This window comes from Artemia franciscana, chromosome 2 (genome assembly GCF_032884065.1).
Source record: "Artemia franciscana chromosome 2, ASM3288406v1, whole genome shotgun sequence".
Taxonomy (NCBI): domain Eukaryota; kingdom Metazoa; phylum Arthropoda; class Branchiopoda; order Anostraca; family Artemiidae; genus Artemia; species Artemia franciscana.
In genome coordinates, this window is record NC_088864.1 from 30,661,287 (window position 1) to 30,676,142 (window position 14,856).

At 34.3% G+C, this 14,856-nt stretch overlaps 1 protein-coding gene and 1 long non-coding RNA gene across 2 annotated transcripts in view; one reads left to right on the top strand and one right to left on the bottom strand.

The window, feature by feature from the left end:
- The window catches only part of LOC136040118 (periostin-like), a 90,727-nt gene that overhangs the window by 23,141 nt on the left and 52,730 nt on the right, over positions 1-14,856 (top strand). Inside the window, exons 4-5 of the mRNA XM_065724219.1 lie at positions 5,129-5,280; positions 9,197-9,373. Coding sequence (XP_065580291.1) covers positions 5,129-5,280; positions 9,197-9,373 — 329 coding nt within the window. The remainder of the gene's footprint in view (positions 1-5,128; positions 5,281-9,196; positions 9,374-14,856) is intronic.
- The window catches only part of LOC136040126 (uncharacterized), a 71,334-nt gene that overhangs the window by 19,959 nt on the left and 36,519 nt on the right, over positions 1-14,856 (bottom strand). The window lies entirely within an intron of this gene.

The following is a 14,856-nucleotide window of genomic DNA, read 5'->3' on the forward strand; positions in this document are numbered from 1 at the left end:
GTACTTATCTTTCTTTACAACTTGAATCAAATTGCAAACCTAAACCTCTTCGTGTGTTATTGCAGCTGACAAACAGAGATAAACTCCTCTCTTTGAACTCGAACTTTATAAGTACTGTTTGTATTTATCAAATTGTGTTTCAATTGATTCTTGAGATAAACTCAGACCCAAAGGGTTAAATTTTCTCCCCTCAGACATTTTTGATGTTACATCCCTGATGATGAATTACCTGCAATCTTCAGAAGCTGTTTCCATGAGCTAATTAAAAGAAAAGCTCAGAGTGCTCTTGTATAAATTGTGATTATGAGAAGATTAAATAGTTACCTCATTGAAGTCAAAAGGCTTCCATGGTTCTAGCAATAGCTGCACCGATTCGACCTGGCTAAAAAAAAACATAGCAATAGCGGCGAGCCTAGTAGATTGTGCTGCATTGCAGCTGAGACGGTATTTTACTTATCGTTTTTTAAAAACAAGGTAGTCTCTACGCCAGGTTCAGGACAGGTAATACGGGTGTTAAAGAAAAGAAATAATACAACGAAGTTTATATGTTAGTCCCGAAATTTGATATTCAAATTCTTACATTTTCTTAATAGCTTTTAATAGTTCATATTTAGACTGCCAATTATTTTCCTTTTGATGAAGTTAATTTTTGCAAAAAGTTGGCCATTAAGCTATCACTGCAACACCAAGCCACCTGAGGGAAAAACAGCTGCACCCATATTTCCTCTACCCCACTCTATTCAAAGCTTCCCTATTCATACTTACACCTTCCGAAGAGTGCCAGCTGCATTTAAACCCTTTTTTATGAGCTCTTACCAACCCATTCAAGACGACCTGCTTTTCATTTGGCCAAAAAGGACAATCTTTGGCGATCTGTCATTCTTGATTTGCAGGATATGCCCTAGCCGTCTCAAACTTTTTCTCATTAAAGCCCTAGAAAGCGGGATAGAACCACATTTTTCATATAGCTTTCTGTTTTCAATATGGTCAGTCAGACGGACACTAAAAAATTACGTAGACAATTTCTCTAGAAACAATCTCATAAATCCTCCTGTTTTTCAAAGTACCCACGTTTCAGAGCCGTTCAATGTTTTAATCTGGGTGTATGGACTTTTCTTCCTAATTTTCCAAACTTTGTTTAACTGTGAAAAAGACCCTGGGCCTCTGCTACTGTAATTTTAACATCTTCACTGCCTCCCACGTCTTCACTGGTCATCCTAGCTTGTTACGTAAAGCTATCCACTTGATCAATCTTCTTGTTACCCAACATCACATTAACACCTTCATGTATTCCCAATCTAAACGACAAAGTCTTCTAAACATTAACTTTTAAGCTTATTCTTGCACCCTGTATTCTCAAAAACCCAAAAAATCACTCGTTTTGATAACATTCTAATCTAGTATACTCAAATCATCAATATAATCTAAGTCTAGGAGTTTTACTATTCAGTTTGATTCTATGCCCTCATTTAGCCTTTGCCGTCTTTTATTTTGGGACAAAGTCCATCAAATGATCCGGTAAATTGAGAAGCAACGTAGCCTTATTTAACTCCTGATTCAATGCGAAATTAGCTACTAACACCATTTCCTACCTTAATGGTAACAATGTTGTTCTCGTACACAACACTAGTCATTTAATGTTTTTATCTGGTATCAAACAGTTCGTGGTAACGAGCTGTAGTAAGGAGCGACCCGGCTCAATAGTAACCGAAATTCTAAAAAACAGAGTTTTGATACCAATAGTTACATCAAAAGAATCGTATTTTTATGCTGATTTTAAATATATACGTGTCATTTAATTCAGTCTTACCCATCAAAAGTTAAGAGCCTGAGAAAACCCATTAGAAGTCATAGAATCTTAACAAAAATCGCATCAGCGCATCAGAGAACCTTACAGTAGAAGTTTCAAGCTCCTACCTAAAAGAATGTGGAATTTTGTATTTTTTGCCACAAGACACATCATGGATGCGTGTTTATTTATTTTTTTTCCCCAGGGGTGATCGTATCGACCCACTGGTCCTAGAATGTCACAAGGGGGCTCATTCCAACGGAAATTAAAAGCTCTATTGCCATTTTTAAGTGACCAAAAAATAGTAGGGCCCCTCCCACGCTCATTTTTTTCCAAAGTCGCCGGATTGAAATTCTGAGATAGCCATTTTATTCAGCGTAGTCGAAACACCTAATAACTATGTCTTTGGAGACGACTTACTCCTCCACAGTCCCCGTGGGAGGGGCTGCAAGTTACAAACTTTGACCAGTGTTTACACATAGTAATTGTTATTGGGAAGTGTATAGACGCTTTCAGGGGGATTTTTCTTGGTTGGGGAGGGGATATGCGGGGGATATTTCCATGGATGAATTTGTCTTGGGAGAAGAAAATTTCCAGGAAGGGGGCGCAGGATTGTTTAGTTTTTAAAGAACAATAAAAAAAAATAAATATGAAAAAGTTTTTTCAACTGAAAGTAAGGAGCAGCATTAAAACTTAGATCGAACAGAAATTATTACGCATATGAGGGATTCACCTCGTTCTAATAGCTCGCTCTTTACGCAAAAGTAACTTTATTAAATTCAACTATTTATTCTACGGACTTTGTGATTCAGGGGTCATTCTTGTTGGGACTAAATTTAAGCTTTAATGTAAAGAGCGAGGTATTGACAAGGGGGTGAACTCCCTCATATATGTAATAAAAGCATACGAGCATAGAAGTTCGTTACGTAAGTTAATGCGCAAGTTACGTATATTTTTACTAATAAAAACGTTCATAAAAAATTAAAAGTTCTAGTTGCCTTTATAAATAACCAAAAAATTGGAAGGTAACTAGGCCTACTCCCCCGTTCCTTTTTTCTCAAAATCTTCCGATCAAAACTATGAGAAAGCCATTTAGCCATAAACTACTACTACTACTAATAACTCACTGCAGCACCAAGCCGCCTGAGGCCAACACAGCTACGCACGCTCCTCCTCCAACCTAATCTATTTAAAGCCTCCCTCTTTACACCCTCCCAGGAAGTTCCCATTTCCTTTAAATCCTTATTTATGACATCCTCCCAACCCAGACAAGGACGACCTGCTTTCCGTGTAGCCCCAGACGGTTGGCCAAAAAGGACAATCTTCGGTAATCTGTCATCCTTCATCCGTAGAACGTGGCCTAGCCATCTCAACCTTTCTTTCATTATAGCCCCAGAAAGCGGGATTGAACCACACTTTTCGTACAACCTACTGTTTGAAATACGGTCAGTCAGCCGGGTACCCAGAACAATCCGTAGGCAATTTTTCTGGAAAACATCTAGTAAATTTTCATCTGCTTTTCGGAGTGTCCATGCTTCAGAGCCATATTTGACCACTGTCATCACTGTAGCTTCCAATATTCTAATCTTGGTTTGTAGGCTTATCTTTCTATTCTTCCAAACTTTTTTTAACTGTGAAAAAACACCCTGAGCTTTAGCTATTCTACTTTTAACATCTTCACTGCTCCCACCATCTTTACTAATAATACTACCAAGGTAACTGAAGCTCCCAACTTGATCAATCTTTTCGTTACCTAAGGTCACCTGTTCATCTTCACTTATTCCTAACCTTAGTGACTTAGTCTTCTTAACATTAATTTTCAAGCCTATTTTAGCACCCTGAACTCGTAAAACCTCTAAAAATTCATTCATTTTGCTCACACTTTCATCTAATATGCTTAAATCATCAGCATAATCTAAGTCCAGGAGCGTTCTTCCTCCCCATTTGATTCCATGGTCTCCAATTGCCTTTCCTGTGCTCCTTAAGACGAAGTCCATCAAAATGATCCATATAAAGGGGGATAGAACACAACCCTGCTTAACTCCTGATTTAATACAAAACCAGTTGCTAACCTCATTTCCTACCTTAACCGCAGCAGTATTATTCTCGTACATAGCGCAAATCACTTTAATGTATTTTTCTGGTATACCATATAACGATAAGACCTTTGTTAACGCTGTTCTATCAACAGAATCTAAAGCTTGCTCATAATCGATAAAACTAAGGACCAAAGGTGTTTGACAACGAAGGGACTTCTCAATTATTAACCTAAGAGTGAAAACATGGTCGACACATCCTCTACCTTTTCTAAAACCGCATTGTTCTTCCCTTAAAACTTTGTCTACAGCATGTCTCAGTCTAAAAAGTATCATATTACTCAGTAATTTGCTACCTACAGAGACCAGACTAATGCCTCGATAATTCCGACATTCACTCTTGTCACCTTTCTTATACAGTGGTTTAATTAAGGTTTTCCTAAAATCATTGGGTACTTCCCCTTTTTCAAAAATCATGTTCATAATCTTCAGTAGCTTATTCCTAACCTCAGAGCCACCATATTTAAGGAACTCATTAATCATACTATCAGCACCTGGGGCCTTATTATTTTTTAATCCTTCTAGTACTGTCGCTAATTCTTCCTCACTAAACAAATCTTCCTTCACATCCAAGGTATCACAAACTTTTTCATTTTCATCTATATCTTTTCCTGCAACTGTATCTCGGTTTAGCACATTCTCAAAATGTTCCACCCATCTTTCTTTAACTTTTTCCTTATCACTAATTGTGACCCCATTTCTATCTTTAACTGGGACTAGTCCGGATCGGCTACTCCCTTTCAATTTATTAACATGCCAGTATAATATTTTACTATTATGCCGTCTAGCCGCATCTTCCAGATCCTCAGCAATTTTATCCATCGCCTCCATTTCACATCTCCTTAGTTCATATTTTAATGCTTTCTCCACTTTCTTTACATTCCTTTTGTTTTCATACGACCTACCGCTCAGATAATTCTTATACAAACCCCTTCTACTCTCTATTAAACCTAAAGCTTTTTCACTAATATTCCTAGTTGCTGTCTTAGCACTCTTCCCTAGGACACCATCAGCAACTTCACAAATTGTTTTGTGAAAATTGTTTAGCCATAAAGATAAATTAATATAGAAATCCTGTTTTAATTATTCATGTGCGGAGGGCCAAAATCAAAACATTTAAAAATACTCAGAAATTAAATATAAAAATTAAATATTAATATTATTATTATATTTTATTTTATTTTTTAAATATTAATAAAAAATAATATTAAATATTGAAGTAAACAATCTTTTTTAATTGCAGTTAAACCTTTGAAAAATATAGTTGAGACAGCAAGAGACATAGGAGCAACAGAGTTTGTTAAATTCATTGAAGAATCTGGACTTCAAAAGGAATGGACCAACACGAGAGAGGGAGCTTTTACTTTATTTGCCCCCACAAATGAGGCATTTGAGGTATGCACTTTCTTGAATATTATTTCATTTTGCCGTCCCTGAAACTCGGGTAAAAACTATACCATAGACCTTAAAAATTGTGTACTGCTAAAAGTGTTCAAATTTACATAATTAAAGCCCTCATTAATATGGCCTTTACTTTTCGTTGAAAAAGTTTTTTCGGAAAGTTTTTTTAGTTAACACGAAGTAGATGACCTATTTACTTGATGATAAGGTTTCAAAGGCGATATATTTGCATTAATATTAATGTGGAACATATGAGGAAGTGTAATGGACCCCTGTTTTTCACGTTTTCTTAATGTTAAAAGAGCATAGAATAATTCAAAAAAAAATATCTGCTCGAAGTAAGGAGCGGATTTGAATCTTAAAACGAGCAACAGTTTTCAATTTACTTAATGAATTATAGTTTTTATCCAACTTATTGGGATAGGGGGCAACTGCCAGCCTCGAAACGACGCCCCTAGTGATAAATTGCACCGAGATTACTTGGATTTCAAAAATTTCGGCTCGTAAACCCATCCATCCAGTACAACCCATCTTCGGCTCGTAATATGAGGAATTGTTCTAGATGGATTTTTCAGGGTTCATTTACTTGTTGAATTCTAAAGCAGAGAGAGAGAGCTGATCTTATTTGTATTTAATTTTCGAACAATTTTAGTAGTAGGCATGTACATCAAAAGATGCACTGAGCACAAGGATACCATAAAAGAGGCGCTCCACTTTGGTAAACAATTTAATGTGCCGAAACCCATATAGGCAGGTGCGTATTCCTCTAAGGAGACCTGATGTGAGGTGACCACTTGGGAATATTTCAATAGATTTGAGGTGCTTTCGGTTGTAATTTTGCAATGGCTTACATTTATTAATGATAAATTTGCATAAATTTTACCGTTAACAATAAAATTCATGTTAACGTTGAATTAAAACTGTTCGTTCTAATGACAAACCGTTTAAAAAAACTAAAGAACAGGCAATGTATTTCCTAAATGGGCATAAAAACGGATGAAATCTGGTTTTTGAATCCAAGAGGCGTAACCAAAAATACAAAATATAAGCTTCAAAAGATACGACAAGATACCCTTCTCATATTCAAAGACTCGAAATATTAAACAGAATTTGAACTGAGTTGTCATGGCCTTTTTGCAGCAATTAGTGAAATAATTTAAAATTTGTCTATTTTAATTATTTAAATTAAACTGATATTTTACTGTTTTGATTGTTTCAATTAGTCTAATTTATTAATAATTAGAATTGCCTTTCTCTTTGTTTGGCTGAATTTTTGACGACAATTGTTGCTTAAGAAAGCAATAATTGTGGGTGAATATAGTTATTTTTTGAAAACAGCTCCTTTTTCGGAAAAGTGACACACTAACATCTTTTTATTGAAAACATGATCTAGATAGGTAATGACCAAGGAAAAATATCTTTTTTCCAGAGATGATTGTATAGAACATTTTTTTCGTGCCTATGGCGTCTAAGATTTTAAGTCTTTTGCCGCTAAAGTTAATCACGGCTGGTCTTCTCTATTTTCATGATCTTATGATTGGGTTATGATTCTTGTGATTTATGTCTTATATGTTTTCTATTATGATTGTGTTACGTTTTGAGTCTTTTGATTATGTCCTTATGATTTTAAAAACTACTTATTTTTGTTCAGTATGCAAATTTTCTCCACTTTTCTCTTTTTTCTATTAAGTTATACTTTATCATTTAGGAGATCTGAGTCCCTTTTTATTTTTGACCGCTTGTAAATAAATTGAATAAGATTACGACAGAATTCGAAGAATTAAAGCAAAATAAATGGGAAAATGAGGTAATTACGAACGAAAATGAAGCAAAACAAAACTGGCGGGTTGAATATATGCGACCATGAGGATCACAAAGAATCACAAATAAAAATAATGCACAACGAAATGTGCCGTTTGAAGACAAGTAATAGCGAAAATAACGGTGTACCTCAAACGAAAATGATGCACAGCCAAATCTGTGGTTAGAAGAAAAGCGATAGTGAGAGTCACAACGAATTCCAAATGAAAATAATGCAGACTAAATCGCCCGGTGCTTATTAAAGAAGAAACATTCAAGAGGATAACCCCCTTCCTCCAAAAGGAAACAAACATTGCACACATGCAGTGAGAAAAAAGTGTGTTTTCAAAAGAAAAAAAGATCAGAGCTAAAACACAGAACGAATAAAAATTAAATAATAAATTTCTGGAAACGCGTTTTTAAACTGCTGATTACTATGGACTTTGGTTAGCCCACCAAATTGAGATATTGTTACAATATAACAGATCATAATTTCTATGTAATTTAAGGAGATCTTTTTTGAAAAATATTGTCATTAGAAAATATATCCCCACCTATTCTATTCTATCCTGATGAGTATGTAAATGTAATCTTGATTTTACGACACAGAATTGCAACACAATAAGAGAGGAGCTTTCACCCTGCAGTACCATTTCGATGGCGTAGAATAATTACATTTCTCAGAATGAAAGAAAGTTGAGGGGATGGGTGTTCCCTCTTCTACCTCCCAGGGGTGTCAGTATAAGTGAATATGGGGGAGGAAGGTGCAAGGATTTTTTCTTTACATGAATATTCAAAGAAAGGCTTTTTTCAATCTAGGGGGGGGAGGGGAGGGGTTGAAATTTATTTCCGTTTTCTCAATGAACATGTCAAAAAAAGAAATTTTTTACATCTAAGGCGAGCAATTGTCCTGAATTTCACCAACCCCACCCCCTGATTGGTTCCTCTGTTCCCTCTGCATTAATTTGAAGGGCCTCCCAATAAAGGTAAGATAATATCAGCCTATAAATGCACTTTTAAGGCTCCAGGTACCTCTTCCTGTCCCCTTATAACTTACCACGCTTAAGATGATCCGTTGTCCCCCTTCTAATACTCCGTGTGTATCTAAACAATAGCCTGCATAAATTAATGGAGCCTCAAATTGATTAATTCATCAAAATAAATCTTAGTCAAAGAATTACAAAACTGTCTGTACTGACTGTTTATTTTATTTGGACTGTGTTATTGGGGCAAATGCTGTGTTAGTGGGACAGCATTATGGCCTTTAAAACTGGGATACCGTCAGTCAGGTATCAAAAGGACGTATCTCCATAATTGTAAATTTTCAGAAAAGCAAAAAACCTCACAACTTTTTGATTTTCCCTCCGATAGCCGTAAAAAAAATTGAATTGATGTGTATTGATTTACATAACAATATGTTTTGTTTCACGGTTATCGGAGGGGGAATAAAAAAGTTGTGAAGTGTTTTCTTACTCTTACATTAGTTTTTTACATTTAAAATTATGGAGATACGCCCTTTTATATCCGACTGACGACATATCCCTTAGAAGTTCTGGATAGATTGGCATTGTGAGAATTTCTCCTTGCTAATATTTAGTACCGAGTCCTTTCTGTATATTTTATGGCAACTGGTTTGGTACGATCACCCCTGAAAAAAAACAAAAAATCACAGGAAAAACGACCAGTTTCACATTTTAGTAGATATTGATTTCAGACGTCTGCTCTAAGGGTCTTAGTTAAACTGATGCCTTTGATAAAGTCATTATGTTTTCCCTTCTCTTCTATAATACGGATATGCAAGCTACCTCCTTCAATTGGATGTTTTTTCAGTTGCTTGAGCATTCTTAAAGAATTACTTTGAAGTTTATTTTTTATTTCATGGTTGAGCATACCAAGCAGGAAGTAGAAGGTCAAATGAGGGCTGAATCGATTCGCAGGATTATAATTTTACTACCTATCAAAATAGATTCAGTTAAAACTACCTGAGGAAATCAAAATACAAAACTGAATTCTATATTATATGTACTCCAAATATATCAATTGATTTTTTCCTTCTTCTTATGTATCTCAAATAATTTCAACATTTCAACGAACTCCGTTTGCTTTTTAGCGTATGAGTGATGAGCTGAAGAACAGATTGGATTCCTACAGGAACAATATTGAAAACCCCATATTAAAATACCATGTATTGGACAAAAAAACCGTTTCCGATAGTTTCCTTAGTGACATGATGATTCCAACGTTATTTGACGGTCAGCGCCTTAGGATCAACAAGTATTCAAATGGAGTAAGTAGATTATTTATTTACTTCAAACGTGTTGAAAGCTCAATGAAAGCATTTTAGTGTTTTCAAAATAAGACTATATTGTACGCGATATTTACGTTTACATTTCTTAAACCTTTGAAAACTATAAATTTTGCAATTTTGCTAGCCTTTGGAGGGAAGAATTTAGGCTAATTCAGTATGATAAAATCAAAGCAGCAAAAACGATGACGTTGAATCAAGAGTTAAGCAGGGTTTTGTCTCATCCCTATCTATATGGATTATTTTGATAGACAGTTTCCAAAGGAACAGGGCAAAGGCTACGGGGATGTATAAAATCAAATGGGAAGATAAATCTATCATGTACTTAAATTATACAGAGGGTTTGAGTGTCCTAGATAAGAATACTAGCGGAATGAATGAATTTCTTAGAGGGGTTGGGAGTTCAGGGGGCAAGAAAACTTTGAGAATTAATGTTAAGAAGACTAAGTCGCTTAGACTTGGAATAAATGAAGGTGAAGAGGTCATACTTGATAGCAAGATTTCAAGTCAAGGTGAAGAGGTCATACTTGATAGCAAGATTTCAAGTCAAGACCAATCAAGTTGATAGCTTCACTTACAAGGGCACAGTGTTGTTATTAGTAAGGATGGTCGATGCAGGGAAGATGTAAAAAGTAGATTAGCCAGAGTGCAAAATTTTTTCTCACAGTTGAAAAGTTTGGAAGAATAGAAATATAAGTCCAAAAAGTTATAATATTGGAAGCTATGGTAAAACAGCATTCAAGTGCCCTGAAACATCTGTGCTTCGAACAGTCGAAGATGATTTGTTACCTAGTTTTAGGTACCTGTTTGACTGACCGTATCTCAAACAACAGGCTGCACGAAAATTGTAATTCTATCCCACTTTCTAGGGCTATAATGAAAAAAGAATTAAGATGGTTAGGACAAATATTACGAAAAAGGGATGAAAGATTACTTAAGGTTGTTATTTTCGGCCATGAATCGGGGGCAAAGCGAAAATCAGGTCGTGTCCAAATGGATTAGAAAGAGGCTATAAAGAATGATTTAAAGGACATAACAACTCCACAGGAGTGGATAGAGTGTGAAGCCTTGAATAAATTGATATGGAGGAGGAGTATACACAACTGTGCTGGCCATAGTCGACCTGATGCTGCGATGAGTTTTTAGTAGAAGTAATAGCATTAGAAATCATATTAGTAGTAGTTATTCTCCAATTCACACAAATACTGTCAGTGCCGGTAAGTACATATACATAGTACAAAGCACAAAGGGTTTGGAAAAAGGCTCTAAAGAATGAATTAAAGGAAACTACAAGTCCACGGGAGGGGACAGAAAGTGAAGTCTTAAATAAAATGATGTGGAGGAGGATCATACACAACTGTGCTGGCCATAGTCAAATTGATGCTGCAGTGATTTTTTAGTAGAAGTGATAGTAGTAGAAATCGCATTAGTAGTAGTTACTCTCCAATTCCCACAAATGCTCTCAGTGCCTGTAAATACATATACATAGTACAAAGCACAAATTGATTGTAATGAGGTTATAAAGAATGATTCAAAGGAAGTTAAAACTTCATGGGAGGGGATAGAGTGTGAAGCCTTGAATAAACTGATGTGGAGGAGGAGCATACGCAACTGTGTTGGCCTCAGTCGACTTTATGCTGCAGAGAGTTTTTTAGTAGAAGTAACAGCAGTAGAAATCGTATTAGTAGTAGTTACTCTCTAATTCACACAAAGGCTTTCAGTGCCTGTAAATACATACATATAGTACAAAGCCCAGGAAATCATAGTACAGGCTAAGGAGCCATTAGTGCCTGTGAAGGGAAATGTCCTAGTGAAAATCTCATTGCAATCATTGTAACACAAACTTCATATCTATGTTGGACAACAACTTTCACAACTAGCTGAAATGCCTTAGATGTGCCTTTAAGAGCTCGAACTATTTTATTTGTTTTATATTTAATCTAAATTGAGGAAGGCACACCCCCTGTGCCTTCTGAAGTTCAGAATGTTATTTACACTTTACTGAAAACAAGATGCATTTAAAAGTTTTTTCTTTCTAACATTAGGATAAAAAAACTTATTAAGGCTTTCAGGAATAAGTATGGGTATACATATTAAATTGCCAATCTACATTAGTTTTTTTCAACATTCATGGTTATGATGATGTTTTTTTTCTTTTTTTTTTTGATACTACGAAAAATATAAAATAATTCTCTGTTGGAGTTGAATTTTTGCTGTCTCCTTGCAGCCCTAAGTTATTCACCTTAGCACTAATGAGAAGGTTCCAGTTTTGAGCGCTGCCCCTATGTGCCATCTCAAATCCAGCCGCTACGCCCTATCATCGAGTTCAAGCGGGCCCTAGCAACCAGTAGGTGTGATTAATTTGCTCCAAATGTAGGTGTTTGTTACATAATAGGGGATGGTTTGTTTACTGATTTAATTGTTTTCTTTGGTTGTTATGTTAAATGCATAAAAGCCCGCAAGGGCCAGGAAACACATTCAGGGCCCGCCAAATCCAAATGCAAACCTAGACGATATATCATAGTTTTTTCGGTTGTTTAAAAACCTAAGGGTATAGGAAAAAACCTTTGGGGCCTTCCCAAGTAGGGACATAAGTAGAGACCAAGTAGGAGATAAGATAGTGGCCGTGTGGTAGTACTCTCACACCATAGTCACGCACATAGACTTTGTCCGATATGTTTGACACGGCTTTTTTCAAAACTCTAACTGTATAGTTTTTATATTTTAAAGAGTGAATCCCCATTACCTTCGCTCTTGGAATTGAATTATTCTCTGCATAGTTTCTATAAGCATTCATGTCGAAGTTTTCCTTTAGATAGTGTGAAGGTACACCCTTGCAGAATTTTTTTATATCCTCATTGTGTGTTTGCACACAGTACACATTTGGACCTACAAGCACCATTGGATATCAGTTCACTCACCGTCTCGGACTTTAAAAATAGCAAATTCTTTTGGGCTTGGCGGTTCCCTATTTCCAGATAAATAGACTCGTTCCAGTTGGTGTAGTCAATTCGAGAGCTAATCTTCTCACCATTTTTCAAATCCTCTAACAGATTGTCGGTTTAAACTTTCGACAGGGGTAAATCAATGTCTCCATAATGCGCTTGAATTTGCCCCTCCCCCGGTCATTAGAGCTTACAAACATTTGAATAAAACTCCAACATGAGTTTCTTGGAAATTTCTAGAATGGCACTGCCAGCGGCAATATTTTTAGGGAAACTATATTTCTTTTTTTCCCATGTAAAAGGATCATATTGAAGTTTATGGTCGTAAACAAGGTGAAATTTGGATCGGCAATGATTCGGGCATATTCTTTTGGGTTGGTTAAAACGTCACGACGACTCCTGTGGTGCACATACTCACACATCCTACCGAAGGCCGAATTTAAAATAAGTCTAAAGATCTCTTTTTCAACCTTTGTTTGTACCTCAGAACGTTTAATGACGAAGCTGTCAATAAACGTCTTTATATATGGCTTTTGATCAAACTGGAGGGCTCGATGAATCTCTGTGACCTTGAAACCGTTGGCCAGTATCAATCACAAAAGAACATAGTGAACAACAATATTATTTTTCAGAGCAAGGTCGACAATAAACTTTTGTTTGAAGGTGTCCAGTGCATGTGACAACCTCCTTTCCCCCTCCTGCAGCCCTTGAGGTATGGGCTATCTATATATCTATATATATAAAAATAAGTTGTCTGTGTGTGGATCTGTGGATCAGGTGACGTCACCTGAAAAAACTGGATCAGGTGACGTCAAAACTGAAAAAACTAAAAAAAGGCAAAAACTACAAAAAACTAAAAACTAATAAAAAAAAATAAAAAAGCTAAAAAACTAAAAAAACTAAAAAAAGGCAAAAACTACAAAAAAAACTAAAAACTAATAAAAAAGCTAAAAAACTAAAAAAACTAAAAAAAGGCAAAAACTACAAAAAAAACTAAAAACTAATAAAAAAAATAAAAAAGCTAAAAAACTAAAAAAACTAAAAAAAGGTAAAAAACTAAAAAAACTAAAAACTAAAAAAAACTAAAAAAAAGGAAAAAACTGAAAAATAAGCTAAAATAAAGGTAAAAACCAATAAAAAACTAAAAAAAACTGAAAAAACTAAAAAAAGGCAAAAACTACAAAAAAAACTAAAAACTAATAAAAAAAGTAAAAAAGCTAAAAAACTAAAAAAACTAAAAAAACTAAAAAAAGGTAAAAAACTAAAAAAAATAAAAAATAAAAAAAAACTAAAAAAAAGGAAAAAACTGAAAAATAAGCTAAAATAAAGGTAAAAACCAATAAAAAACTAAAAAGAAAAAAAGGAAAAAACTAAAAAAAATTTTCATCTAAAAAACTAAAAAAAAATAAAAAAGGTAAAAACTAAAAGAACTAAAAAAGAAAAAAATAAATGACGACACTCAAAGAGAAAGCGACCAGGACAAAAGGAATGTTCGATTAGCAATCAACAAAGCACCGGGACACAGGGAGTATAAATGACGACCAGGACATAAGTAAAAAAAAAAAACTAACAAAACTAAAAAGAAGGTAAAAACTACAAAAAAACTAAAAAGAAAAAAACTAAAAAAAGGCAAAAACTACAAAAAAAACTAAAAACTAATAAAAAAGCTAAAAAACTAAAAAAACTAAAAAAAGGCAAAAACTACAAGAAAACTAAGAACTAATAAAAAAAATAAAAAAGCTAAAAAACTAAAAAAACTAAAAAAACTAAAAAAGGTAAAAAACTAAAAAAACTAAAAACTAAAAAAAACTAAAAAAAGGAAAAAACTGAAAAATAAGCTAAAATAAAGGTAAAAACCAATAAAAAACTAAAAAAAAAACTGAAAAAACTAAAAAAGGCAAAAACTACAAAAAAAACTAAAAACTAATAAAAAAAGTAAAAAAGCTAAAAAACCAAAAAAATAAAAAAACTAGAAAAAGGTAAAAAACTAAAAAAAATAAAAAATAAAAAAACTAAAAAAAAGGAAAAAACTGAAAAGTAAGCTAAAATAAAGGTAAAAACCAATAAAAAACTAAAAAGAAAAAAAGGAAAAAACTAAAAAAAATTTTCATCTAAAAAACTAAAAAAAACTAAAAAAGGTAAAAACTAAAAGAACTAAAAAAGAAAAAAATAAATGACGACACTCAAAGAGAAAGCGACCAGGACAAAAGGAATGTTCGATTAGCAATCAACAAAGCACCGGGACACAGGGAGTATAAATGACGACCAGGACATAAGTAAAAAAAAAACTAACAAAACTAAAAAGAAGGTAAAAACTACAAAAAAACTAAAAAGAAAAAAAAAACTAAAAACTAATAAAAAAACTAAAAAATCTAAAAATCTAAATAAACTAAAAAAGAAAAAAAAGGAAAAAAATAAAGGAGAAAAACAAAACTAAAAAACGAATGTATATACAGACCGGGACACCGGGATACAAATGACGACCGGGACACAGGGAATATAAATGACGACCGGGACACA